Below are 25,400 nucleotides of genomic sequence, written 5' to 3' on the forward strand. Positions count from 1 at the left end.
TTCTGTTAGAACATTTAAGTTCATCGTTTTAGTTTGAGTGATCTCAGATTCGAAGTGATCTTGTTTTTACTGTTTCATCTCTTCACCAAAGATGTATATAACTATTCCAAACTGTTTTATCTCTCTAATCAGGTCTCTCATTTGATGGTGTTTTTAACTGAATTCTGTGCTTTGTGCATTCCCAAGTTGCTATCTGTGTCATAACAATTCCACCATAGACATTGCTTTCAGGTCACGCATGCACAAACTGTAGGAAACCCAAGTAGTGTGATAAGTAGATGAGAAAGTTTCTTTATTTGTATGGTCACCGGTCACTCAAATCTGTGTTTGTGTTTTGATGGCACTTTCTAAGCAGCTGCTACAATGGTGCTCAGCAGGTGATGCACTGACAGCTGACACAGATATCCATATTAATAATATGGTCAACTTTACCTCTGTCCAATTTTATTACTTTTCCCTCAACAGGTTTGATTTGTTTGTAAGAATCTGCATCTGACTTCCTGGCCTTCTTTGAAATGCCTCTTCTGATGATGCAACAGCTCTTTGCACATTTAGGCCCTAGATAAACGATACAGCCTTGAAAGTAATCTGACATCATTTCCTGAATACATAACTTGTGCAGCTGAACTAGGTGACAACACGTTCCTCTGTGATCATCTCACCAGACAAAGACAGGCCACTCAACAGGGCATCCGGCTAAGTCCCGCGGATTGTCTAGTCTCTCGTCTTGTCTGTGCAGCTGTCTGCACATTTGCACTGGTAGTGACAGAGCTTAATGAACCCTCGCTGCGCTGCTGTTTACCTCCGGATATAGCCTACGGTCTGTGATGAAACGTGAGCTCCCAACCAATCCCATAGGGCAGACAAGTATCTGGGAAAGACGATCGTTGCCGAAGTGGAGATGACTGAAATACTTTCCACGGTCATGTCGGGTTCCCTCCTCCAGAGCAGAGCGAAGGCAGCGAGTGACAGAAGCAAGAAAGCGTTGCGATCGGAAAACAAGCATATACACATAGAGAGAAGCTTAAGGAACATAGAGGAATCGACAACTGACAGATCGGCGAAAGGTCAGTTTTGCAAAAGGCATTCTTAGGGAGTGCCACCATGTCAGAGCTCCAGTCTGAACCAGCGGTAGCAGGTTCTCCCCAGAGGAAACCCTCCACCAACAAAAACATCAAGAAGCTGCGCACCATCAGCATGGTGTGTAGTCTGACCCGCAGCTGGCAGCAGTGGGTGTCGGAGATTGAGGACAAGCAAGCCAGCGAGCCCACCGGTTGGGCCCCTGACGTCCTCAGAGGACTCGGTGAGGAACCCAAGAAATTGGACGGAAGCAAGACAGGCCCATCTGAAAAGAAGGCCCGGGCGAGTCAGAACCCCACTGCTAGCGCCCCCATCCCAGAGCACCAGGAGGATTCTGCCTCACACAAACAGGCCAATCCAGAGGTGTCTACTGAGTCCCGGATCAAGACCAGGCAGGTGTCAAAGACGGTGACGAGCAGTGCCCAGGAGAAGAGCACTGGCATTGCTCTCCTGAAGGAGAGGATCTGCAAAGACCCCCAACCCCCGGGGGAGGAAATTGACAGGATGCTGAGCAAGCGAAGCTCGCCCACACGCCGCAGGAAGTGCTCCAACATGGTGTCTGCCCTGACAAGCAGCTGGAAAGAGGTGGAGAAGGAGAGGAAGCAGGGGCACTCCTATAGCGTGGACACTGAGGACAGTGGGTACTCGGAGGAGAGGAGCCCGGAGGCTGAGGGAGGACTGGTGGATGGTGCCAGGGCCTTTGGAGAGTCGGATTGTGGGGACGACGGCTCACCCGAGGGACACACTGAGTCATCGGTGAAGATCAAACGATCTTCGGTCCCTGCGTGAGTTCAGTATGCTCTTTTTTGTGTGTGCCTGCAGTTGATGTTGCCATGAATATGCTGAATATGGTGGCAATTAGCTGTCTACTCATAACACATCTGTCCTTGTTTCTTCATATTAATTGTTGCTGGTGGCTGTTAGATAATAGTAGAGACAGTGAGAGAGAGAGAAGCAGCAAGAGGGATAGATGAACATAGGATAAAAAGCAGCTAGTCAGCAACAAATTAGAGTCCTTTAGTAAATACTGCCCCCGTGTGGTTAAGCGATGTCTGTTTTTTAGCCACTGTACAAAAACACTGTGAAGTCAAGAGAAAGGCCCAGAAGAACACAAGGCTTCACATTACATTAAGAGTTTGTAATTGTTCTGTTGGTTGATGTGCTCCTTGTCCTTCAAAGGGTCAAGAAGGAGGTGGAAGATGCCCACAAGATCAACGCCCTCTCCAAGAAGTGCAGTGCCGTGGGCAGCCTGAAGAGCCGGTGGCAGAACTGGGCTTCAGACCACTCCGAGACCCAGAAGCTCAACCCCTTCAGCGAAGAGTTTGACTACGAGTACTCCATGTCGACCCGGCTCCGCAAGGGCGAGGAGGGCTACGGGCGTCCCAAGGAGGGTACGAAGACCGCGGAGAGGGCCAAACGGGCGGAGCAGCACATCCACGGCGAGATCGCCGACATGTGCTACATCATCAGGACTATGGCCGACCCGGACCCGGACGGGAAGACTCGCGTCACATTTGGGCAGCTGTTCGACAGATACGTGCGCATCTCGGACAAGGTGGTGGGGATCTTGATGAGGGCCAGGAAGCATGGGAAGTTGGTGTTTGAGGGTGAGATGCTGTGGCAGGGGCAGGATGATGCTGTTGTCATTACTCTGCTTGTGTGAGCTGCAGTCACATCAGGACAGCAAGGGGGGCAGCCATGGATGGGGGGGGGGGGGTTGTATGGCTAAAGCATCAGACTGGCTGCACCAATCCCATGGAGCTGCCTCTCTTTCAGGGGCATGCATATTGGACATTGGTCCTGGGATGACTGATTCACAGATGATCTGATTGGACTAAAAAATCTGCTGTTATTTTGGTGGACTCACCAATTCAATTTCATTGACTGAGTTTTTTTGCATTTGTGAACTGTTGCCTTTTCGTTTTTCACTGGGTCTTAAAGTGCATTTAACTTTTCCCTGTCAGGTCAGACCCCAGTGATATCTGAACATGGTTAAAAATGGAAATTAAATTGCTGCTTGATTAAGTTGTACATTGTGGGATTCAAATGTGGATTTGGTTTCAGTGCATACAGCTCTGTTAGGTTGCTAGTTCACACTATGCTATACTTGAAACATAACTAGTACACAGCACATTACTATTTCACAGACTGAATAAGAGCCACAAAACTACTGAATTATATAGCAAGTCTATTAGAAGAGAGTGCTTTTAAACATAACTATTAAAGATTTATATTTTTTATTTGATCATAGTACTGTATGTGCATGCTGGAGCTGTTTTGGAACATATATCATAAATGTGGAAGATACAACAGAATCAAACTAGAGGAGTTTGTTTCCTCATACTCAAAATAACATTATTATGTAGTATTGGTCTTCAGTTTTTATTGAACAAAATGATTATGATGTGTTATGATTATACAACGATAGTTGAACGTGTAGTATACATATTAAGTAGTAAGTAAGTAAGTAAATACATTTTATTTATAAAGCACACTCCGACCCAGCAAGGCTGACCGCATGCTCCACAGTGGCCAAAAATGTGTCAACTCAAAGACATGCAGATAATCTTCTTAAGGGTAGAGAAAGAGGAAATGGTGAACCAACCTGACAGGTACAGCAAAACAAAGCAGTCGTGTCAATCGGTTGCGTCTCTCCCACAGAAAGAGCACTCCCCCCCCCCCCCCCCCCCACACACACACACACACATATATACACATACTAAATAAACAAACAGGCACTACAATAACTTTGAACATTAGAAAACACACAGATGTGATTAAAAGTAAAACATCAAATATCAAAGTAAAATATTAAAACAGCAGTAATCACTGCCGTTTCAATGAATAGGAAACTTAAATCGAAATGTTTTGTGTGTATGTGTGCGTTCCTAAAATCCAGCAAAAGCCTACACTCCCCACAATTCTTTGAGAGGCGCGCATCTGTGCGCTCGAGCTTGCCCGCAGCAAGTGATAACAAGCTAGAAGATCAGGTACAATGAGAGAACATTAGGATTCCTACGTTTCACCTGCTTTGTGAATAATGCCTGAATGTATGGAGTAGCATAATGGCCGTCGAAGGTAAGGTAACGCTTTATTCTTAATTAAACCTAATATAAATGTCTGTGTTTATTTTTGTTTCAGTACTGAGCAGACATTGTGAGATAGAGACCACTGAGATGGTGCATGAATGGCCCAATATACAAGATGCTGTGTTTTCAATATATTATTAAGAAATGCAATGTCTGTATGTGAGAGGATGTGATTAGATAATATCACTCTTTGAAAATCTTTAGCCTCATCGCTTCATGTCGAATTGATATTGATACCGTAGTTGGGTTCAGAGTGTGAGAATATAAACTATTCACATAGCATATGGATTAGTTTTAATGCGCAGGCGTCGGTCTGTATTTTCTCATGCTGGTCTATTTGTAACGCGGGAAGCCTGGTCAGTGTTAGCTATGAAAATGCGGTGATTGTAGACTAATAATTGCAAACGGACGCTTTTTACTGCATGCATATGCCATGTCATTGTACACGTCTCATTGGCAATAGAGCGGGTTGAGTGACGTGCACTGTCCGTGCTTTTTGCACCTGTTCACATGCTGCTATCAGCGCGTCGGTGAGAGTCTCATCTGTGTGTCAGTTGACATTACAGTATTAGTCTGTTGAGAAAGAACAGCGTCTTATTCAAATAGCACTGTTCAGGCACAGAACAGGACGTCTCCGGCAATTGTTCTAAGACCGTTCGGTTTATTCGTTGCATGGATGCCATGTGAACGACCTACACGCTTCTGAAACCAGTAATTAGGGTACTGAGTTTTTGTAAGGTATCTTGTCTGAACATTCGGGGGGAAAAAGACAACGCTTTCCAGCTTGGGTGCAGATATACCAAACACAGTACCGGGATGCTTGGACAGTCACCTCATCTTATCGGAGGGATCCTGTGGATTCAAAATCCAATGCGAGGTATGTAGAGGATGTTAAAATAATGTGTTTAGGCTGTGGCTGTTTACAATGTCTTACCGGTAAGTTAAAGGTTTTACTGGAAGGTCTAGGCTGAGGTATGTGTGGAATGCCGACTGTGGCGTCTCAACTTTGCAGGTTTTCCTTGATGTGATCACTTTTCTGAATGAACTGGTCTCTCTGGTTCTGCACATTCTGTCCAAGGGCGGTATAGGCCTACTAACAGTAAGTCTATATTATACATTTATAGAATATGTAATTAGGCTACTTTGACAGCATGAGTTGTAATGAATACACCAACATTGACTGACCAGGAACTAGACCAGAACGCTGCTTAATCATCATGCTCTCTCATTCATGGAAGATCTAATTGGGTAAATATGGATTTTTTTTTCTCAAAAAACCAAGGCCTCACACAGAGAAACTATAGACATAGCACTAAGCAATGGTTTTGCAGTGACTATGTAGAAAATAGTTTTTAAAACTCAACCATGGTACCTCACACTCCTTAATACACCAGAGATTACAGTGGATATATCCAACACTGAACAGTCAGAGATATTTTTTCCGACAATGTTTTTGGGCAGCAATATTGTCATATTGGCGGCAATATTGAGCAACAAAATGCTGTTCTTTTTCATACCATCATATGGAAAACACGTCATATCAGAAAAGTCTCTTTTCATTTGTAATTTTATTACATTACCCTAGCTTTTATGTTAGAAACTGATGTTTTTTTACAGTAGGAATTTATATATCTCCTGCTCCAGACAAAGTGCAGCTACACTAAACCGACATAAAGTCTCTGTAAGACCCTCATGAGTCACAAAGCTTCTTTTACCTAATGGTACGCTTCAACAAAGGTTCATAACACTGGCATCAGTTTATCCGTTTCATGATGGACCCTGTAGACTTCCCTGTTAGACTATTCTGTCGTTTGCCTCAGCTCCCGCACCATATGGAGATGTGCAGAACGTTCTTAGATTCTGCAGAGTCACCGTTTTATGAACGGACACTGTGCCAGCCCCTTTTACAAAGGGAATGTAGGACAGTTTTTAATAATTCATTATATGTGAAAGACAGTTAATCGACTTTTAGAAATCCTGTTGGAGTGTTACACTGCTTTTTCCCATCTGTGTCATACACACAGTACATGTAACATTTAACTGTGTGTTAAGTAGCTTCACATCAGTGTACTTTCTCAGTAAGCGTTGGACCAAATGATGACATACATCATTTTGTGTTGGGAGAATTCCATGGTCATGCTGATAAAGTTTGGTACTGTAGATTGGTTTTTATCACAAGTTGGGAATACAGTTATTTAAATACACACTCAATGAAGGATATCATCATTGCTGTCTTTGTATAGACCTGCCTCTCTACATACACATACACGCATTCTTCAGACTAACATGAAAACACTCACTACATTAAACTTCTCCCTGCACTCAACCAGTCCAAATCATTGTGCCAAGAGAGTCGAGTGGACAACATTATTGTCATAACTGCTGTGACTCCATGACAAGTGATATAAAGTCACTACAGGCTGATCCTCTGTATCCAACATATGACAGTGAAGGCTTATTTATACCTATTGAGACATAAGCTTTTATGACTGCTTATGTCATTGGTTATATAATGCATCTCCTTTTGAACTGTACCAGGCTTCGTTTTCTCAATGAATAGGGGCAGCACATCGACCTTTGGTGCTCATGGAACCGGTCCATCTCCATGGCCTCATAGCCCTTTGTTGAGAGTAGTGTTTACCCCCTCAGCTTTGCCTCCCCAGGCCATCCAGTCCAGCTTATAACTCTGGCCGCAGTGCTGATCTGGCAGTGCCTTACCCCGACCCGCCTGACTGTGCATCCATTCAGAAGACTGGGTGTAGTTTAGTCCCCAGGCCATCTGATTCCACACTGACCCAGGGCATGGATCCTCCAGCCTGGGCACTGGGAGGAGGCTGTAGCCTTCTCCCATTAGCTTCTGAGAAGGAAAGCTTGGCGAGGCTGCACAGACACACATGTACTCATAGGAAGCACTCTCACGTACATCATCCTCTCAGAACTTGACAGGCTTTTTGTTGTGAAGCAGCACTGGCTCTTTACACTTATTTTAAGCACAGGCACTCTGTAGATAAAGCTATAGTGTAGGGTAGAAGTATTGTCACAGCTCCAATGTGATACCATACTTAACCTCAACGCAGCTAGGCTCAATACACAACTTTACAGAACCGGAAGACTTGGATTTGATTGTATTGAACACATACACTTCAATGTATGAATCCATCTAGAATATCAACCTAGAGAGACATCAGCAATGAAATGTGTTTGCTATAACGTATAGGATGCTATTAAACAAACATTCGAATGAATATTGCAGCTCAGTGTTTTGTCAGTTTCCACCTACCTTTACCCAGGAGACCGTGACATGACCAATTGCTGAAGTGAAATCGATTCAAGTTGGAAGGGGCCAAATGCTATTTATACCTTGGCAAACTCACTATACATACTGAGGCAGATTTACAGTTTGAAGGAGAGGGGAGGACAAGGTAAAGAACGCTTCTAATTTTAGACCCGATGAATATGCATCCACGGCGAGGCAGTAAGAGGAGTTGCTGTGGTTTCGCTCCAATGTCACGGCGACGATTAATCAATGTCCCTCCTTCAGTCTGAAATCAAACAGAACCAGAAATCAAACAGAACCAGAAATCAAGGAACCGATTGCCCCTACAAATCACTGCTAAAAAACAAGAGAGTTGGGCTACATGACATCTAAAGCTATAGAACTGTAGAAGACCCCCTGCATTTTTCCAGTACCCCAAAATGACGTCCCATTACTGTCAACAACTACAGGGCAGTAGTACTGACCTTGCATGTCATGAAGACTTTCGGGGGACTGGTTTTGCTGCTCCTCAGGCCTGGTGAGAGACTCCCTGGACCCCCTGCAGTTCACGTACAAGGCCTAAAGGCCGATTTATACTTCTCGGACACGGACACAGGGAACGCCCTCTCCGACGAGGAACTCCCTCTCCGTGCCCTCTCCGAGCCCCTCGGAGAGCTCTACGTGCACCTCCTGATTTTCCTGACTATCCGTCTGTCCGTCCGTCATTTTACGGATACCCCTTAGCTGTGATTGGTCCGTATTAAGAACCGCTTGCGTCAGAGGCGGGGGCGGGTTGCCGTGATAAATAGGACGAACAGAATCCTTTGACCGCCATTGCTGTAAGTTTTTACAATTCATATTTCAGCTAAACAGTACATGTAAATCAGCATCTGAATTAAAATGTGATGAGAAATGGGCAGTGTAGTTGCTGAAAATGTGCGTATTTTATTGATGAAACGGCTAATTTGTACATTTGCTCCGACTTCTCGATAACCTAGGTAAATAACGACGACGACTTACAAAAAAACGTTGCGCCACCTACTCTTCTGGTGGTGAATTGTTTTCAGCACCCACAGCCTTCGGAGTACTATAAATTCAACCAATCCGTCTGACTCCGTCTGTCCGTAACGGAGTCGGAGAAGTATAATTCGGCCTTAAATCAGCGTGGACGAGGCCATCACCTGCCTGCTGAACAGGGCTTACTTATACCTGGAGAGGTTGGGAAGCACAGAGAGTCATGTTCTTTCGACTTACCCAGTGAATTTAACACCATCTGACAACATGGTGGCCTGGATTTCAGGCTACCTCACTAGCAGGCCACAGTACATCGGACTGCAGGGCATCCTGTCAGATGGGATGGGCAATAACGGGGCACCCCAAGGACCAGTACTTCTACCATTTCTTTTCACCATTTCCACCTCTGACTTCAGTTTCAACTGTGGAACATGCCACCTCCAGAAGTTCTCTGATGACTCCTCCATTGTGGGCAGCATCAGTGAGGACGAGCAGGAGGAGCACAGAGGTGTGATGTAGAGCTTCGTCAGAGGTTCTGGGGTGAATCACCTCCAACTCAACTTTGGCAAGGAGCTGGTGGTGTATTTCTGTATACATTGCTGTTATTCTATATCATTTTAACATATGATCTTTTCTTAAGTGTCAAAGAATTCATTCAGTGTTCAGAAAGCTCCTACCTCCCCCCCCCTCTCACACACAAACACACACACTCCGACACATACACACCACTCATGCTTCCTCTGACAACCTATGTTTGTCATGGATAATGACCACCGTCTCTGAATAATTCGGCCTCATGGGGCCCCCTGCTGTTTTCTTTGCCAGGATTGGTGCAGTCACAAGGCCCTGGCAACCGTGAAGTTCACTGGTCTCTATTCTGCTGGCTGATTGCAGCCGCTGGAGGGAGAGGGGCTCAGAGTCATTGATATTACAGAGCTGACAGATGGAGAATCAATGACAGGAGGAAGTCGGCTGTAGTTTATCGGCCAAATTGAGTCACACGGAACAGTTTTTCCCTCAGATCTGCCTGAGGGGCAGGAGACGAAACAATAATGACTGAATTCACCTCAGAAAATGCTTTCACCCGCGCTCATTTTTAAGGAGACTAACTGAATGCACCTGACCCGTCCTGTACAAAAAAGCATCCAATATTACAGTTATAGTTCGAACTTAATTCTGCTGGGAAATTGCGTTCTCTGCCTTTAGAAGTTCATCACTTGTACTCTGTGGCCAATTGAGTCTCGTCATACAAACCGAATAAATTGGACGGATGCTTTAAAAGCTGTTCTGTAATCCAACATTTTTTTCTCTTTCCCTGTTGAGACCTCAAATTCCCTCAGATCTGCCTTTTAAGCTACAACAGTTCTTGACCGTTTTTTTTACAGTAGCTAAACTGAGCAGGGTGGTGCCACTGTTGAAATATTAATAGCCAGCGCTCCAAAATGAGATGAAGCTCTATTTTTATTGTCTTCCACTTTCTGACCGTTAGATGCTGTGCATTTAATATATTTTTGCCTAGGCGACAGTAGCTCAATGGTAGGGCCACAGCACCAGTTAAATATAGCCCGTTTGTCTCTGTATTAGAAAGTGGGTCATTTCTTTCTCCCTCCTTCTTCACCAAATAGAGATGTTTGGAGTAGAACCCTCCCGCGTCTGGTTGATTTCCAACAGCCAATGGGAGGTGAGCGAGCCCCTGAGCCGTGGAGCTTGAAAGAAGTTTGAACACAGTTAACTTTGGATAGAATGTCAGGGTGAATTAGAGAGAAGTCTCTGGACAGCTCGCCAACTCTCCAGCACCAGTCGGCATGTTCCCACACACAGCGAGAAAGACAGAGAGAGAGAGAGAGAGAGAGAGAGAGAGAGAGAGAATGTGAATGTGAATGCAACCAGCCTTAGAAGCACCAAGACCCAAATTAGGTCCTATCCAGTCACTAAATCAGGCCATGCTTAGTAGCTAATATGAAAGGTTCTTACATGTCATGCATAAACATAGCAGTGCTTTAGTAGTTTAATATTGGCAGGCTTGCTGACTCATTCAGTTCAATGGGGGTAGATGATGACACATTGTAATGGCATATACTGTATAAAACAACTTACTTTCACCAGGGGGTAAAAGATGATCCATGAATTTCAATGGACCTGACCCATGAATCATTATGTGCCAGTGATGGTGCGTGTGGCAACACATTGACTTTAGCTGTAGCAACAGCTTCCTCATCATGCTGTAACTTGTCTGTTGGGATAACTCATCCATCTGGATGCAAGTTGCATATCTGACCTATGAATTTAAATGAAGCAGCAAAGGTTGCAAAGCCCATGTGGTAACGGGACTGAGTCATGCACGATTCTCACTTAGAGACCGTGAAATTGTCTACTTCCTACGGTTTTTGTGTCGAGACTGACTCAGCAGTTTATGTCCAGGCACTTTTTGAAAGCTGAGGTGACCCCTGTTGATCTCAAAGATAAGATAGGACACACGCCTGGACAGAGACACTTATGATACGTAGAGAACTGCAGATAGATCTCCTTTCACTTTGCCCACTGAATTTTCTGTCCAGTCAACAGGATTTGGGATCTGAGACAGTGTGTAATTCGGTCTGTCTGGCTGGAGGAAGATGACAGAGCAAACCACAGATGGAGGAAATTGAAGAATTTTTGAATTGTTGACTGTGTGAAAAGCAAAAAGACAAGGATAGCAAACAAAAACAAATTGAGCTTTTTGGACTGGAGGTATGTGTGGGTCGGCTTCTTCACAGATGCACATGTACACATAATCACACCCACTCTTTCCAAAAAAGCAGATTTTATTTGGTTTCCCATTCCAAGCTTTTGGGGGTTTCACAGTAAAGGCACATAGAAAAATAAGCTAATTTTCTCGGGCTGATTAAAAGGCTTATTTTCAGTTGATGCTTCAAGCTACTGTTAGCACATAAAAGAGCAGCTGTTCGCTAGCTAACAGAGTGCTCGGTTCAACGTCATCTAACTGATGCCGGTCCAATCCCAGACTCTTCTCCCAGATCCCCTGGGGGTCTCTCTTGGCACCGGGGATTACAAAGGGAGAGAACGCACCCACATCCGTTGTAAACTCCTCCTAGTGAACCGCTAATTAGCTTCACCTTTAAAATATGTCCTGGGAGCTAACTGGCTAGCAGGGAGAGCCCCATCTGTACAGTTCGACACCAAATATACTTCAATCAGATGGCCTCTTTTTCCAGGCTTGCTTTCTGGGTCACACAATGAAGTCTCAAACTTCTTTCTGTTCTCATCTGAAAGAGGCTGTGTGGTCTGTCCTTGCTAACAGAGTTTAAGAAGAAGAAACATTTGTTCTTCTAACAGTACGACATTCGTACAACACACACGCACCCATTCACCAGTGTATACCGCAGATATTTGTTTCTGCATTGTTCCCATCCATGCCATACTTCCTCTAAGCCAGGAGCCGTTGGCAGCCATATCAGCGTCACCTGTAGACCAAGTCGAAGGAAACATGCCTATCTTATTATGCCTGTCTTGGTCAGGGCCAGGGCAGGAGTGCAGTCGGTTCTGTTCTAAATGGTTTTGTATTGGGGTTCTTTGCGGATGAAACCCATGTGAGCATGATCTATCCCACCAGAGCACCAACAGGCCTGGGAGAACGTGCCCCCAGTGCCAACAGTGTCTTAGTTTTGAATCAAATCCAGGACCTTCCTGCTGAGAGGTGGCAGTGCAAAGCACTGTTTAGAGAAGAATGAGGATGATAGCACTCACACTGTGCTAACTGAACATGTGATGGTTTAGTCACTACAGGGTTTGTCTGAAACCAGATATCTGACTGTGAACCACATGTACTTCCTGCCTGTTTTGGACAGTAATAGGGTTTGTGAAGTCGTCTTTGTTGTATTACTAAAAATCATCAAACTGTCTGCCACTGGACAAACCTGGCAGAACTCAATGCATCTGACATGCCCCCAGGGAGACTGTAAAACTATTGATTGTGTTATCTTTGTAGTGTTAGAATGGCCTCAGTGACCCGTTTACCCCAAACAACCTGTTCTTAAACCTTGTTGCTCAAGGATGTGTTCCAGTGTGAACCAACTTTTTGTGTTGAAAAACCCAGCAACCAATTTATTTTTGGTTGAAATTCTCAGACATTTTCCAAATTAGGTGCTATAACTGGAACAAAACCCCTTCCATGTTGGTGGAAAAGGGATGAGACAATGTGAGTTTAGAGGTGTATGGACATTTCTTGGTGCAGTTCATCAAATATTTAACAACAGTAACACCTAAAAAACCATCTCTAAAATGAGTGAATCACACTTTCATTGATATACCCCATTTTATATAGCTTTTTACAAGCAATGTCACAAACAGCCCAAAGATCATGACAACATTATTTTATTGATACGATATAACATCTTGAGCAATGTGAATTTTGCACTTAGAAAGACCGTTGCCAGTGCCAAGATGGTGGATTTAAGAGTAGGAAACATTTTCAGTTCAGTTATTTTCCTTCTCTATTTGTACCCCCATTTGCTCTGTCTCACTGAGGAAGAAGGAGGGGGAGGAAGGAAGAGGGAGGGAGGAGCGTTCACTGTGATGCATCTCTTCCCTTGCGCTGTGAAAAACACTGCATGTCAATGATCTAAAGGGCTATATATAGTAACTAGCTAGAAAAAAATCACATATCATCTTTTCAATCTTATCTCCTACCAAGCACACCAAAACAACTTCACACACACACACACCCCTTTCTTTCAAGTGAGGTAAACCAATCGCCATTCTTCATTCCTCGTTCCGTCTCCTCTCCCAACCTTCTTTTCTTCTACTCCTCTGTTTCTATCCTGCATCCTTCTCCCTCAGTATCACTGTATCGTAGAGACTCACTTAACGGAGGATGCATAATTCATCGTCACCCATGAGTGGCTGAGCACCAGCCATGCATTGAGTTATGACACAGGAGAGGGGGAGAGGGAGATGTATGCCCAGGCAGCATAGAAGGGGAGAGAGAAAGAGTGAGAGGGAAAGAGAGAAAGGGGGAGGGTAGGGAGGGAAGGAGATGGGGAGACGAGAGAAAATTGAGGGAGCAATGCTCCGTGCCACGCATCCCAAGTCGGTATGGTCTGAAACATGACTGGCTGAAGTTGGTCCCTCCCCCTCCTCTGGTCTGAGGAGACAGATCAAGGCCTTGTTCCCCTGCTGAGACTGCACCCTGGCCCCGGTCTGTACAGTCAGCCTCTCCACTAATCAAATGGCCATAACCCTGTACAGCATGAGGACCGCCATGAGCAATCATGAAGGTTGTATTTGTGTGCAGTTATACTGTCAAATGTATTTGTGGAGATTTCCAATTGTGTCTACATTGACCTCTGTGATACAGATTGACTGCATCCTTTGATCCAACTGTGAAAAGCTAGAATCTTTGAAGCAAGATTTACCCATATAGTGTCACACAACCTTCTTCAGCCATTTGTTAACTCTTTGTGTTTACAGTACATTTCACCATAGCATGACCCAATGAAAGTCTCAGTGAGCACGGTGTGATGTCATCAGAAGTGGACACATGAACCAGTTTTCAAGCAGAGGAAGTGGTCATGAAATATTTGCCATGGTTTCAGGTGCAACGTAACATGACACTTTTAGCCTCTGGATTGCCATACGTCCACCATGAAACCAACATTTGTTTTTGCTTTTGTAATGGTTCTTGATTTGTTGTTGGGTTGTAATCTGTGGGTTACTGTGGCCCGGAACATTGGCCTTGGCAGCCTTCCAGAACTTGGCAACACTCCAACACAGATGCCGGACAGATTTATAGACGTGTCATCTTTTTAATCTCCCGCTACATGAATCGCGTAAAATATTTATGAAAATAATCTCAAATGATCTATCTTTCTCATGTTGCTTGTTATAAAAGTCAGACTGATTTGGAGCTTAGAGTCGGCCCAGTCGGTTTGTGTGGGTGGGTTGTGTTGGAGGAGATGATTAAGATTTTTGTGTAAAACTCTTGAGAGTATAGACATTGATCTGTTTTCAGATTTACAGTTCAATTTATTTTGCATTACAATTGTTTTTCAAGTAGGTCTATCAGACAAAAGGCATTCTTTTGTACTGATTTCATGCTCTTCTGTCTAGTTATAACTGCCCTATATCACCATCTAGTGTCAGTCTACCAGTACTGGATCTACACGTTTGCCTGGAATTGTTTACTTTACTGAACAAAAACATGTGAATCAAATAGACTCTGATAGTCCCCGTCTTTCTCCTCTCCTGTCCTCTCTCCATTCTCCCTCTCTTTCCCTCCCCCTCGCTTCACCCTTTCTTCAGCTGTCCACTGCAACCTGAGCCAGAATGGGATTGACCACCAGATGTGCCCCGAGGACGTGACATCACACCTGGAGGAGGAGCCTCTGGACCCAGGCGCCGGCCTGGACGACAACAGCCCCACCTACCAGGACGTGAGCCCGGGCTACCAGCGCCGCTCGCCGCCGCAGCGCTCCGTATCTGAGTCCGAGCTCTCGAGGGTAAGAACCGGGGTGGATCTGAGGAAGTAGTCCCCAGTGCCTCTTCTGGTCGTCAGGACAACATATTATGGGTTTTACTCGGTTGCTCGTTCGTCAGCTTGGTTGAGTTCAAAATCAGCGAGGTGTGATGTGTCATTACAGTCTTGTTACATCTCCCCTTCTGCCCCGGCCTCCTCTCTTATGCAGATCCTCTCTAGAAATAGTGTGTAGTGAGAAGAACAGCAGGCTAGACGTGATCCACACCTCGCACCCTCCCTACCGGGGGAACAGGAAGCGATTAGTAATATAAATCAGCTGTCAGTCACTGCTGCTAACAGGAAAGAACTGGCGCTTCTCTGTTTCGACACAGGCGGACGATGTTCCGGATGAATCCCTGGATCTTTGGAGTGACAGCTCAGGGAGTCTTTTGTAATGGCGCTAGCCCACGGAGCATGGGGCTCGCTCTGCACCGACTGCGATTAGACGTGTTTGAATCCTAACAGAGGGGTAGTCTTCATAGAAAACATGTTGCCATTTTTGTGGATTTTCGCACACACGGAATGTTACAGCAGCATAATTAACCTACTCGACCCTGTATCTCTATAAATGGAAGCGTAGAGTAGGCCATGGTAATGTTTTGTTCAGCACAATAAGCACAGGGCTATAATCGTTTGAACTAACGACTTCACACACTAGACCGACACGGGCCATAGCTAGTTATGACTCGGGTGTGAAGAGTGTAGCATGGGTGATGCAAAATCCACTTTTTCACACTTAATCAATATCACGCCTGCGCTGATAACAGAGTGTGTCTAAATCAGGCCTTATTTGCTGTGTGCATTGTGCTCACAGGCGCACAACTTCAGGCGGATTAAAAGACCTTGTGTGCCACGTCCTTTTGATGTGTCTCAACCAAAACTGCCCCCCAACTCCAAATCCAATTTGAACCCAGGGCGTTTTCAGAAACTGTTATGAATTCACTCGACGCAATGACACACGCTCGCGCACACACACACACCCACACGCTTTCCTTTGCACGTCCCTTCCGTTCTCGTCCCCAAATGATACCGAATAATGAATGCTGTGACTTTTCTTTTGCCTCTAAGCCTGGAGAGAGAGAGAGAGAGAGAGAGAGAGAGAGAGAGAGAGAGAGAGAGAGAGAGAGAGAGAGAGAGAGAGAGAGAGAGAGAGAGAGAGAGAGAGACTATACCCACTGCAGCAGTGGCTGGCTACTTAATTAACTGAGAGGCAGAGATAGGCAGAAGGACACTGGGGCTCAGTGTTTTTCTGATGCCCACTCACTCCCATTCAGCAAGACATGAACAACTCCAGACAATCTTTTTATTACCTCCTACACTCACTCTCTCGCTCACTGTTCAGGTGGACGGCTCCACCGCTAGGTGGTGCTGTGGCACTGTAAACGTGAAAATACTGATTGGCCAGAGAGGCCTTTCAGGGTGTATGGTGCCAGTGTGCCTAATTCGCTGTGAATACGCATCGACGACGATGCTAACTCCTGCCAGATTGGTCGCATATTAGCTAATTCTAACAGATGATATCATACGTTAACCTCCAAAGTCAGCTGTATAGTTGGTGTACTGTAACCCCCTACTGTCTTTCCTACCATTCTCCTGCCAGGTAGACAGTCCTAAAACTCAAGAACAGACACTGTACTTGACTAGTCTTTGAAGCTTTGTAGAGGTCTTTATTGTTGTTTCATTGTGTCTGCTATCGTGGGCGTTGTTAGTGTCTCTCAATGTCCACATCACCTTAGGAACTGTCTGTCTTAATGCTTTCTTATTGGACATACTGATATTTATTTTTGAGGTTGTCCTTGCTCTGTTGCTAAGGTAACAAGAAAAGCCTGGTCCACACAAGGCTTTTAATTAGACCATGGCCAACGCAACAACTTGGTGTTTGTGTGTCTGTCTATGTGTGTTGTCTGTGCATGTGTCTGTCTGTCTGTCTGTCTGTGTGTGTGTGTGTTTATGCGCGTGAGTGCATGCCCAGACATATTTCACTTATAAAAAAATAAAGCCTGCCTTTTTTGTCTCATACACCAGAGCTGTCACTCAAAACCCTAATTGGGCCGCAGTGTTGAACACCAAGGCTGTGCGCATGAATCTTCTCCTCCGGTTCATTGCCCCCCCCCCTCTCTCTGTCTCTCTCTCTCTCCCTTCTTCTCTCTTCGCTCCACCTCCAGAAGGCCTCACCTACTGAAGCAGGGCCAGCAACAATGTACATCCCTCTCAGAATGTAAAACACAGATGGCTATTGACTTAGTAATGAGCTTATGGAAAAATAGTCCTTTCCACTATGAAACGTCATGGTTAACTGCATACATGCTTCCTGTGTCTCACAGCAACACACACAGACACACACCCTCGCGTCACCAAGGGATAGAATGCTGCCCCCCCCACCCCCCACATGTCACATCCATCAGCTCTCTGTCCCTATCCACAATCTGTCCCTATCTCCTGATCTCCGCCCCATGCTCTGCTGTCCTCACACACACTCTCTCTCTATTTGTCTGTGTCTCTCCCTGCCATCCCTTGTCCCTCATGACCCAAGCTAGTTTTTCTAATTCATCCAGCTCTTCTCTCCGTCTTTCTCGCTCTCTACCTCTCTCTCTCATCAGCGCCCCAGGCTGCTAGTCAGGGTTAATTAGCATTGAGCTGAGCTGTATTTAATGGTTAATGTGTTTTTCTCTGCAACGTCATGGTGGCAGAGAGAGTGAAGGAAAGAGAGAGAGAGGAATTGAGGTATGCAGGGAGGTAGGGAGAGGGGGGATAGCGGTATTTGGTGAGGGTGGGGGGGAGAGGAAGGAGGGAGAGATTGAGGCCCTCCCTACAGACTCAGCTTACACGTGGCCAGTCATGTCGCCACAGAGGCAGTGTACGATGTCACCCTCCCTGCCTTGCGATGCCTCCTCTGGTCTCTCTCCCTTACTCTCTTTCTCTCCCACACTCCCTCTCTCCATTCACCAGGGCAGAGATAGAGGGACAGATAAAAGGGAAGGAGGGCAGGCGAGAGAAAGAAAAGAACAGGATAAAAAGGGTTGAGAAAACCATAGACAGAGAGAGAGAGAGAGAGAGAGAGAGAGAGAGAGAGAGAGAGGGTGCGAGCAAGAGAGGGAGAGAGAGAGAGAGCGCGCGGGAGAGTCATAGCTCCTTGTTTTCCTGCAGGCATAGATGGAGTGTACGCGTGCAGTATTGCTATGCTGCACCATGCTGAATACACCTAGCCCACTGGAGTCCCAGGGAGTGGGAAGTGAAATGTTAACCACCTCTGTCTGCTGGTGATTTCACTAGCCTCTCAATCTAAAGGAAATGATGCCAGAAGTCCTGAAACACAGTCAATCACCACTAATCTGCCTGGCCAAATATAACAGGATGGTGCATGTGATTGTGTGTCAGGTGTCTGTGTGTGCTAGTGATTATTTAAACTGTATTTGCCTGTGTGTAATATTGTGTAAAGTATGTGTGTGTGTGTGTGTGTGTATGTGTGCTTTGTGTGTGAGTGTACTACAATTCAAGGGTAAGTGCCATTCAGGTACACATGCTTTTAGTGTAACACAAGCCCCTTCCCAAGGCTCCCCTACCACTGGTTTAATGTGCCATTCAGTTCGGACAAAACCTCACTTCTGCTGCTGAGGATTAAGTTATTGACCTTGGTCAAATGGTAGTACTGACTTGTGATGAAGAAAGTGTTTTGTCCGTCTCTTCTTAAACGGAGTGACTAAGTTCAGTTGAGTTCTGGATTTTAATACGTATTTATCAATCTGCAGATTGGGAGAAAAAACCAGTCTTCTGACCATAAATGACAACACAACACCAAGCTTAGGTCTCAACCAGGTCACAATATACTGTTATTAATAGCAATCTTACATGATAAACGTACTAACTAGTATCCAATGACTAGTTCTATTGATTAGTGATTAATGTAAGCACACAGGAAATCCCAATTTCTTCCACACTTGTTCATTGTTGTAGTTGTATTTCCTCTGTGTCATGCGTCACTTTCCTGATGTTGTGTCCCGCAGCCCTGAAATGTGGGGCTTCTTCTACAGCTGTCATACCTACTGTGCAATCAAATCAAATCGAAATGTTATTTATAGCCCTTTACACAAGTTATGTCACAGAGGGCTTCACATACACCCTTAGTACAACAGCCCCTCAGCCAACCTTCACCCCCAAGGAAGACAAGGAATAACTCCCAGGAAAGCCTTATTGACATTTAGTCATTTAGCAGACACTCTTATCCAGAGCAACTTACAGGAAGTACAGGGACATTCCCACCGAAGTAAGTAGGGTGAAGTGCCTTGCCCAAGGACGCAACGTAATTTTGACGGCCCGGAATCAAACCGGCAACATTCTGATTAATAGCCCGATTCCCTAACCGCTCAGCCATCTGCCTCCCCTATTGAGATTTTTTTTTTTTTTTAAGAAACCTTGAAGCAATTGGATGAGGGATCCCTTCCTCCAGAGAGGGTTGACAGAGAGGTGCAGACCATGGGCTAAACATGGTCATGCATCAACAGAATAAGAACATGCAAATGGATGTTGAAACATAGGTATTGAGACTTCCAACTCAGTGCTCTGAGTTGGCGAGCGTCAGCACGACCCTGTGTGGTCCATCATAGGAGGCTGATGTCCACTCGGAGACTAGGTCGGACGTTGGTAGACCGGCGTTCTGGCAGGTGTTTACAGCTCAACCCCCCACACCAAATGGGTTGGGAGGGGGAGAGAGAGAGAGAAGAAAACAGGATTAGAGAATGCGAAGGGGAAAATAACAGTTCCACTAACAGTAAGGGTGAGGTCTCTACCGTCAAGTGTGAACCAATGCAGCAGTTCAGTCGTATGACTGACAAAAAAAAAAAAAACTGCCGCACACCTCGACTGCTAGATACAGTAACTAGAATAACTAGAATAGAAGAAGTAACTAGACACAGTAACAAACAGGTTCAAGTGTGACGTACTGGACCCACTGCACAGGTGCTCATGCGTGTGTGTTCTCCCTCTGTTGTGTCCATCAGCCGGGGAACGTAAGGCTGTCAAAGCCAGTAGCCCTGTGGACCCAGCAAGATGTGTGCAAGTGGCTGAAGAAGCACTGCCCCAACCAGCACCAGATCTACAGCGACTCCTTCAAACAGCACGACATCACAGGTAGGTGTGTGTGTGTGTGTATTGGCTGATTTGTGTCCCACTTCTCGCTCCCTCATAGCCAGCTGGCCTTCCTCTTGCACGACCTGTTCCCGTCTTTTGCCAGCGTCGCCATTGCCCTGTCAATCATTCCCCCTAACGAGGCCCTTCAAGGTCACCCCCACACCAGCTCGCTAATGACCCTCCGCTTAACGACGCAGCTGCTAATTGGCGCGCTCTCACCCATCTCAGAGCCCAGACGATTACATTAGAACATTAGAACGTTTATCTGCCCCTGCTCCGGCCAGAGTGAGCCGGCGAACCGCCACTCTAGCCATGATGCACTTAGCCCGCCGTGGCCGCCGAGAGGGGTCGTCCAGGTTAAGCTCTCGGCATGTGGGCTCCGCCGGTGCCGGTGTTCCATTAATAAGAAGAACACGCCGCTTCCCAGAATCCCCAGCTGGTGGCCCTTCACATCGCACGCAGAGAGAACGACACCGGATGAAAAGAGACACCAAAAGCAGAAGATGGAACATATTACTGCCTTCATCATGATCACACATTAGGTCTCTCCTCTCATCTGACCTCAGCATCGCTTTGCTGCAGAGCTGTAGAGTACGATGTCATAACCAGCCTACAATCCTGTACCTGTACCTCCGGTTCTCAGAAACAGCAAAGGCACGAGGTCCACCAAAGACTAAAATGCTAAAGTGTCTTTAAATAATGCATTTTTTCATTAGTCTTCCCCAATGCTGTTGCTTTTGCTGCTTTTAATGTCTTGTGTACCCCTGTACGGTGTCCTTGAGTGCCGAGAAAGGCGCCTTGAATAAAATGTGTTATTATTCATGAAACAAATGCCGTTCACATGTGAGGTTAGCATCGGCTTAGTGACCTGTTGTTGTGACGATCAGAGGAGTCGGTGAAGAGTTAACGGCTAACCTAATTAGGAGATGATGATATGCGTAAAACATGCAAGGGATTCAGTTTGTCATCATATCCAGCATTAATTAACAGAACCCAATTACGGCCGTGCTGATTGGGCCCCACAATGCAATTTGCATCCCAATCAATCTCTGCAATATCATGCACATCTTTGCTCCATTAAAATTAACTACACATTCAAATGATGAATGATACATTGTTGCGAAAAACAATCCTGTTTACACAAACAAACAGTGACAATGAATACATTGCAAGGCATGCACGCACATATACTCACCCCCACACATATACAGAACAATGCACACACAAATACAGATGCACAAACACACAACCATACAGACCCCCCCCCCCCCACACACACACACACACACAAACACACACATATCTGACATACACACACATGCAAAACCCCCATCTGAGTATAGGTGACATAGGCAGAACAGTTCCCCAGCTCTCCTCAGTTCCAGTAGGGACCATATGAAGGCTCCAGCCTTCTCTCTCTTTCTATTTCCAAATGAAAACACGACACTGCCTTTCTCAGACATTGACACCACTTGATGTGATTGGTTCTGGCCCAACTGTAGTGAATCAATAAATGAGCTGCAGCGTCCAAACCAGGCCCTCCACGGCTCCAGTACGGTGCCAGAGAATGTCCCCACCCCAACCCCAACCCCCACCCAACTCCAACCCCCCCCCCCCCCCCCCCCCCCCCCCCCCTCAGCTCACCACAGACAGGCCCTACTTTGACTTCCAATACCAAAGCTGTCATTAAAAATGCATTAAAGCATATTAAGGCATAATTAGACATTAGTCCCTAATCTGGTGTAATTACAAAGAGCGCGTCTCGTGTGCGAGAGTGTGTGCACCAGTTAAATACACATTTACAGATACCGTAGGTGTAGTCGGAGAAGAGGGGCCAGCCGACACATATCTAATCAGAAACAGAGAGGGATGTTGTCAGAAAGAGTGTGAGAGAGAGTAAGAGAGGGGAAGAGGGAGGGAGGGAGAGCAAGAGAGGGAAAGAGAGGGAGGGAAAGAGAGGGGAGAGAGAAGAAGAAAGCAGGCGACGATTGAATTATCGTCCCCCTCATGGAGGACTGCGTGGAATTAGAACATGGAAATTTGGTGGACTCTGAGACGACATGTAGACAACAGGAGAATGAGATGCAGACTGCAGCGAAGAGTGTGTGGCGTGGCTGGCCAGCCAGCACACGTGACGGGTCTCGGGGTGACGCTGCTAATGGAACCGGAGAGGAGCGGATCCTCTCGTCTCGTCGGAGGGACAGGGCGGGTCGCGAGGGGGCATGTACCAGGGCTTGTCCATGCTGCACAACAGAGACTACACTACAGTCATAATAAAACCAAGGGAACAAAGGACCTGGACCACATATATACAGTGACCTCAGCTGTGATGAGATGATGTGGGGTATTATCTTCACCGGGTGGGGGTGTGAGGGGTCGGTCCTCTTCAGGAGTACACCCCAGACGCCCTTGGGCTTTTCTGTTTCCACCTTTCATTTCCTCCCCCCCCCAGCCCCCTCCCCCCCGTGACTCATCCCGGCTGGTTTAGTGGCCGTCTCTTAGCCTGACGTTGTTTTGATGAGTCATAGCGTGGATGGAAGGTGAAAGGTTGCGTTTGATTGTCCTCTATGCCAGGCACGAAGCCTGAGCAGCACTTGAGAGATGAGAGGATGAATCCTGCAGGCAAAGTGAGAGATAGAGAGTGGAAGAGAGACCATTATAACAGGCTCAATGTGCCTCCCTGGAATGGCCATTAAGAGAGAAACTACCAGCTCAGCAGCTCTGGAACCGCTCTGGAACTGTTCCATACTTCAGTCTTAGCAAGAGAGGCCACATGGCTAGCTTTCTAGCTTACCTGGGATGGAGGTATCTTGGTGGGTGAGTGAGTTTGCTGTGTGTTGGGAGTCAGGCACAAGTTTGGAGAGCAGGGGTGTAGCCATGTGGTGGCCAAGGGGGGCCACGGCCACCATTGGCCAGAGAATGGCCACCCTGCCGGCCCCCATTATTTTCTTTTTTTTCTTTTTTTTTTAAACCTTCCTGGACAGAAACGGTATAAAGCTGAAATAAATGCATTAGTATTTTTTTTATAAAGTCGTCTTATATTGGCATTTGTCACTTATGCTACAAGCCCCATATTCGCAACATGTTGGGCCACGCCCCCATCAACAGCGCAAGACACAAACCAACGTACTTGCATTCTGACAGCGCTTCAATGGAGACTAGCAGCTAACCACTGGATACCGTTAGAAAACTGCTGCTCTGAGTGATGCGGTGTGTGAGTTTTAAAATAGTCGTTTTTGACAATCAAGTGCCACCCCAAATAGAAGACTGGCCAGAGCTGGCCCCCCTACAAATAATGTCCAGGCTACGCCCCTGTTGGAGAGTAACCAGAGAACGGTGAGACGCGTACCTAGAGGACAAATACACACACACACACACACACACACACACAGCTGCACCAGAGCTATGTCTGGTATGTCCGCTCTCATGTGGACGATTCACCTGAGGAGAAACTCACCCAAACACACACACACACACACAAAGCACTCTTTTTTCGCACACACTCCTCTAGCTGTGTGTGAAGTGCTGTACGTGTGTGAACTTTAGTTACATATTTCAGTATTTTGCCCTGTGGTGTGGAGTGCATATGCGTGCCTGTGTGCGCATGCACTATAAGCTCCCATTCATCAAAGCCGTGGTTGACCGTGCCAGGACATATCTGTAGATTAATCTGTCCTCTCTCTCCACACTGAGGGAGGCCTACTCTCCCTAAACCCATTCATCTAATGTGTGTGTGTGTGTGGGCAGGGGAAGGGGAGCCGTATATGCCCGTTCTGAGCTGCTAGTTCATCAAATAATTTGTTTGCTGGCCTTACCAGTCTGTATGTCCATAATGAATTTGCACTCCCAGTGTCATAACTAACAAAGCACGATGAAGTCACAAGACTGTGTGCGTGTGCAGGCGTCTGTGTGTGTGCGTGTGCGTGCATGCTCCTGTGGTCTGTGTGTGTCTGTGTGCGTGTGCGATAGCTACCAGATCCCAGCCCCAGCCTTAGAGAGAGAGACTGGAGAGAAAGAGAGAGAGAGAGAGACTGGAGAGAAAGAGAGATAGAGAGAGAGAGACTGGAGAGAAAGAGAGAGAGAGAGACTGGAGAGAAAGAGAGAGAGAGAGAGACTGGAGAGAGAGAGAGAGAGAGAGAGAGAGAGAGAGAGAGAGAGCGAGACAGAAAGGACAGGTCCTGCTCGGGCAAGCCAAACTGGCTTCACGGCGGACAAACCGAGAGTGGGAGGGACATTTAAATCCAATCAATATTGTGCAAGTGAAGAGGCTGAAGGGCCTTAAATCATTTTCTCAGTCAATTGGCCAAAGAAGTGGATACAGGAGATGAAGTAAAAATAGCTTTGTTGTTTGGCAGTGTTCCCATCATAATACCCAAGGCAGGGGAGACAAAATGATTACACACTGATAGAAATACAAGTACTGTTACCTTACCCAGGGATGAGTCAGTGTGTGTGAGAGAGAGACAGAGAAAGAGAGAGACCAAGAGAGGGAGAGAAATAGAGAGAGACAGACAGAGAGACAGAGAGACAGAGAGAGAGAGAGAGAGAGAGAGAGAGAGAGAGAGAGAGAGATGGGGATGCTAAAATCTGTGTATCTGGGTTGTTTCCATAACAGTGTGATGGTCTGTTCTGACCTCCCACACACCACTGGGCCTAATTAAACACACCAGTGGTTGCTCCTTTCAATCCAACACACCAAGCTTTCCATCTTACCCTCTTCATGAGCACATGTACCTATCTTCCTAATTTTCTAGTCCTCTCCACCACAGCTCTGTGTCTTAATTGTGGTTGGATAAACGCCCTGCTGTGGCATGCTGGGAATGTGGATGTAATGAGTCAGAAGCAGATCTTTGGAAGAAACTTTTGGACTTCTCTCAGAGGCGTTCTGCTTGGATTCCCAGACGGGTCTCTCTGCTACCGGAAGGAGTGGTGTGTGTTGGCACCGACGATCAGAACTGGCTGCTTGCTCCGAACGCTCTAATCTTCAAGCATCTCCACCAACGCATTTACACACACACACACACACACACAGACCAACACATTTACACACTGACCCACACACACACACACACACACACACACATGCCGCTGCTGTCCTCTCATTCACACACTGTCAGTGTGATTCCGATGACGAGAAAAACGCTCTCCACACCAGCTGTTAATGCACTGCTGAGACCGCAATGGTGTTTATCTGATATACAATACCTCTGATTTCATTCAGCAGCCATGTATGCTTGTTATGGCACAGGCTTTGTTGCTTTGTAAAGTAAAGGTCAATAATCATAGACTAGAGTCTGTAAGAACCTTTCTCCATCACTCT

At 46.1% G+C, this 25,400-nt stretch overlaps 2 protein-coding genes across 3 annotated transcripts in view; both read left to right on the plus strand.

Moving 5' to 3' along the window:
- Nucleotides 1–959: 959 nt before the first annotated feature.
- Nucleotides 960–2,768, plus strand: abrab (actin binding Rho activating protein b). The gene is made up of 2 exons (XM_067256054.1): nucleotides 960–1,865; nucleotides 2,260–2,768. Exons 1-2 carry the CDS (start codon nucleotides 1,105–1,107, stop codon nucleotides 2,741–2,743), a joined length of 1,245 nt encoding a protein of 414 aa, XP_067112155.1. The 5' UTR covers nucleotides 960–1,104; the 3' UTR covers nucleotides 2,744–2,768.
- Nucleotides 2,769–3,988: 1,220 nt separating this feature from the next.
- The window catches only part of samd12 (sterile alpha motif domain containing 12), a 53,242-nt gene continuing 31,830 nt past the window's right edge, over nucleotides 3,989–25,400 (plus strand). Inside the window, exons 1-3 of one of the 2 annotated variants that reach the window (XM_067256560.1) lie at nucleotides 3,989–4,158; nucleotides 14,740–14,936; nucleotides 19,951–20,080. In XM_067256560.1, the coding sequence (XP_067112661.1) occupies nucleotides 4,146–4,158; nucleotides 14,740–14,936; nucleotides 19,951–20,080 (340 nt within the window). In that variant the 5' untranslated portion in view covers nucleotides 3,989–4,145. Of the gene's footprint in view, nucleotides 4,159–4,762; nucleotides 5,047–14,739; nucleotides 14,937–19,950; nucleotides 20,081–25,400 lie in introns of those variants that run through there. The other variant, XM_067256559.1, reaches the window with a different exon arrangement.

The sequence above is a fragment of the Osmerus mordax genome, chromosome 18 (genome assembly GCF_038355195.1).
Source record: "Osmerus mordax isolate fOsmMor3 chromosome 18, fOsmMor3.pri, whole genome shotgun sequence".
Taxonomy (NCBI): domain Eukaryota; kingdom Metazoa; phylum Chordata; class Actinopteri; order Osmeriformes; family Osmeridae; genus Osmerus; species Osmerus mordax.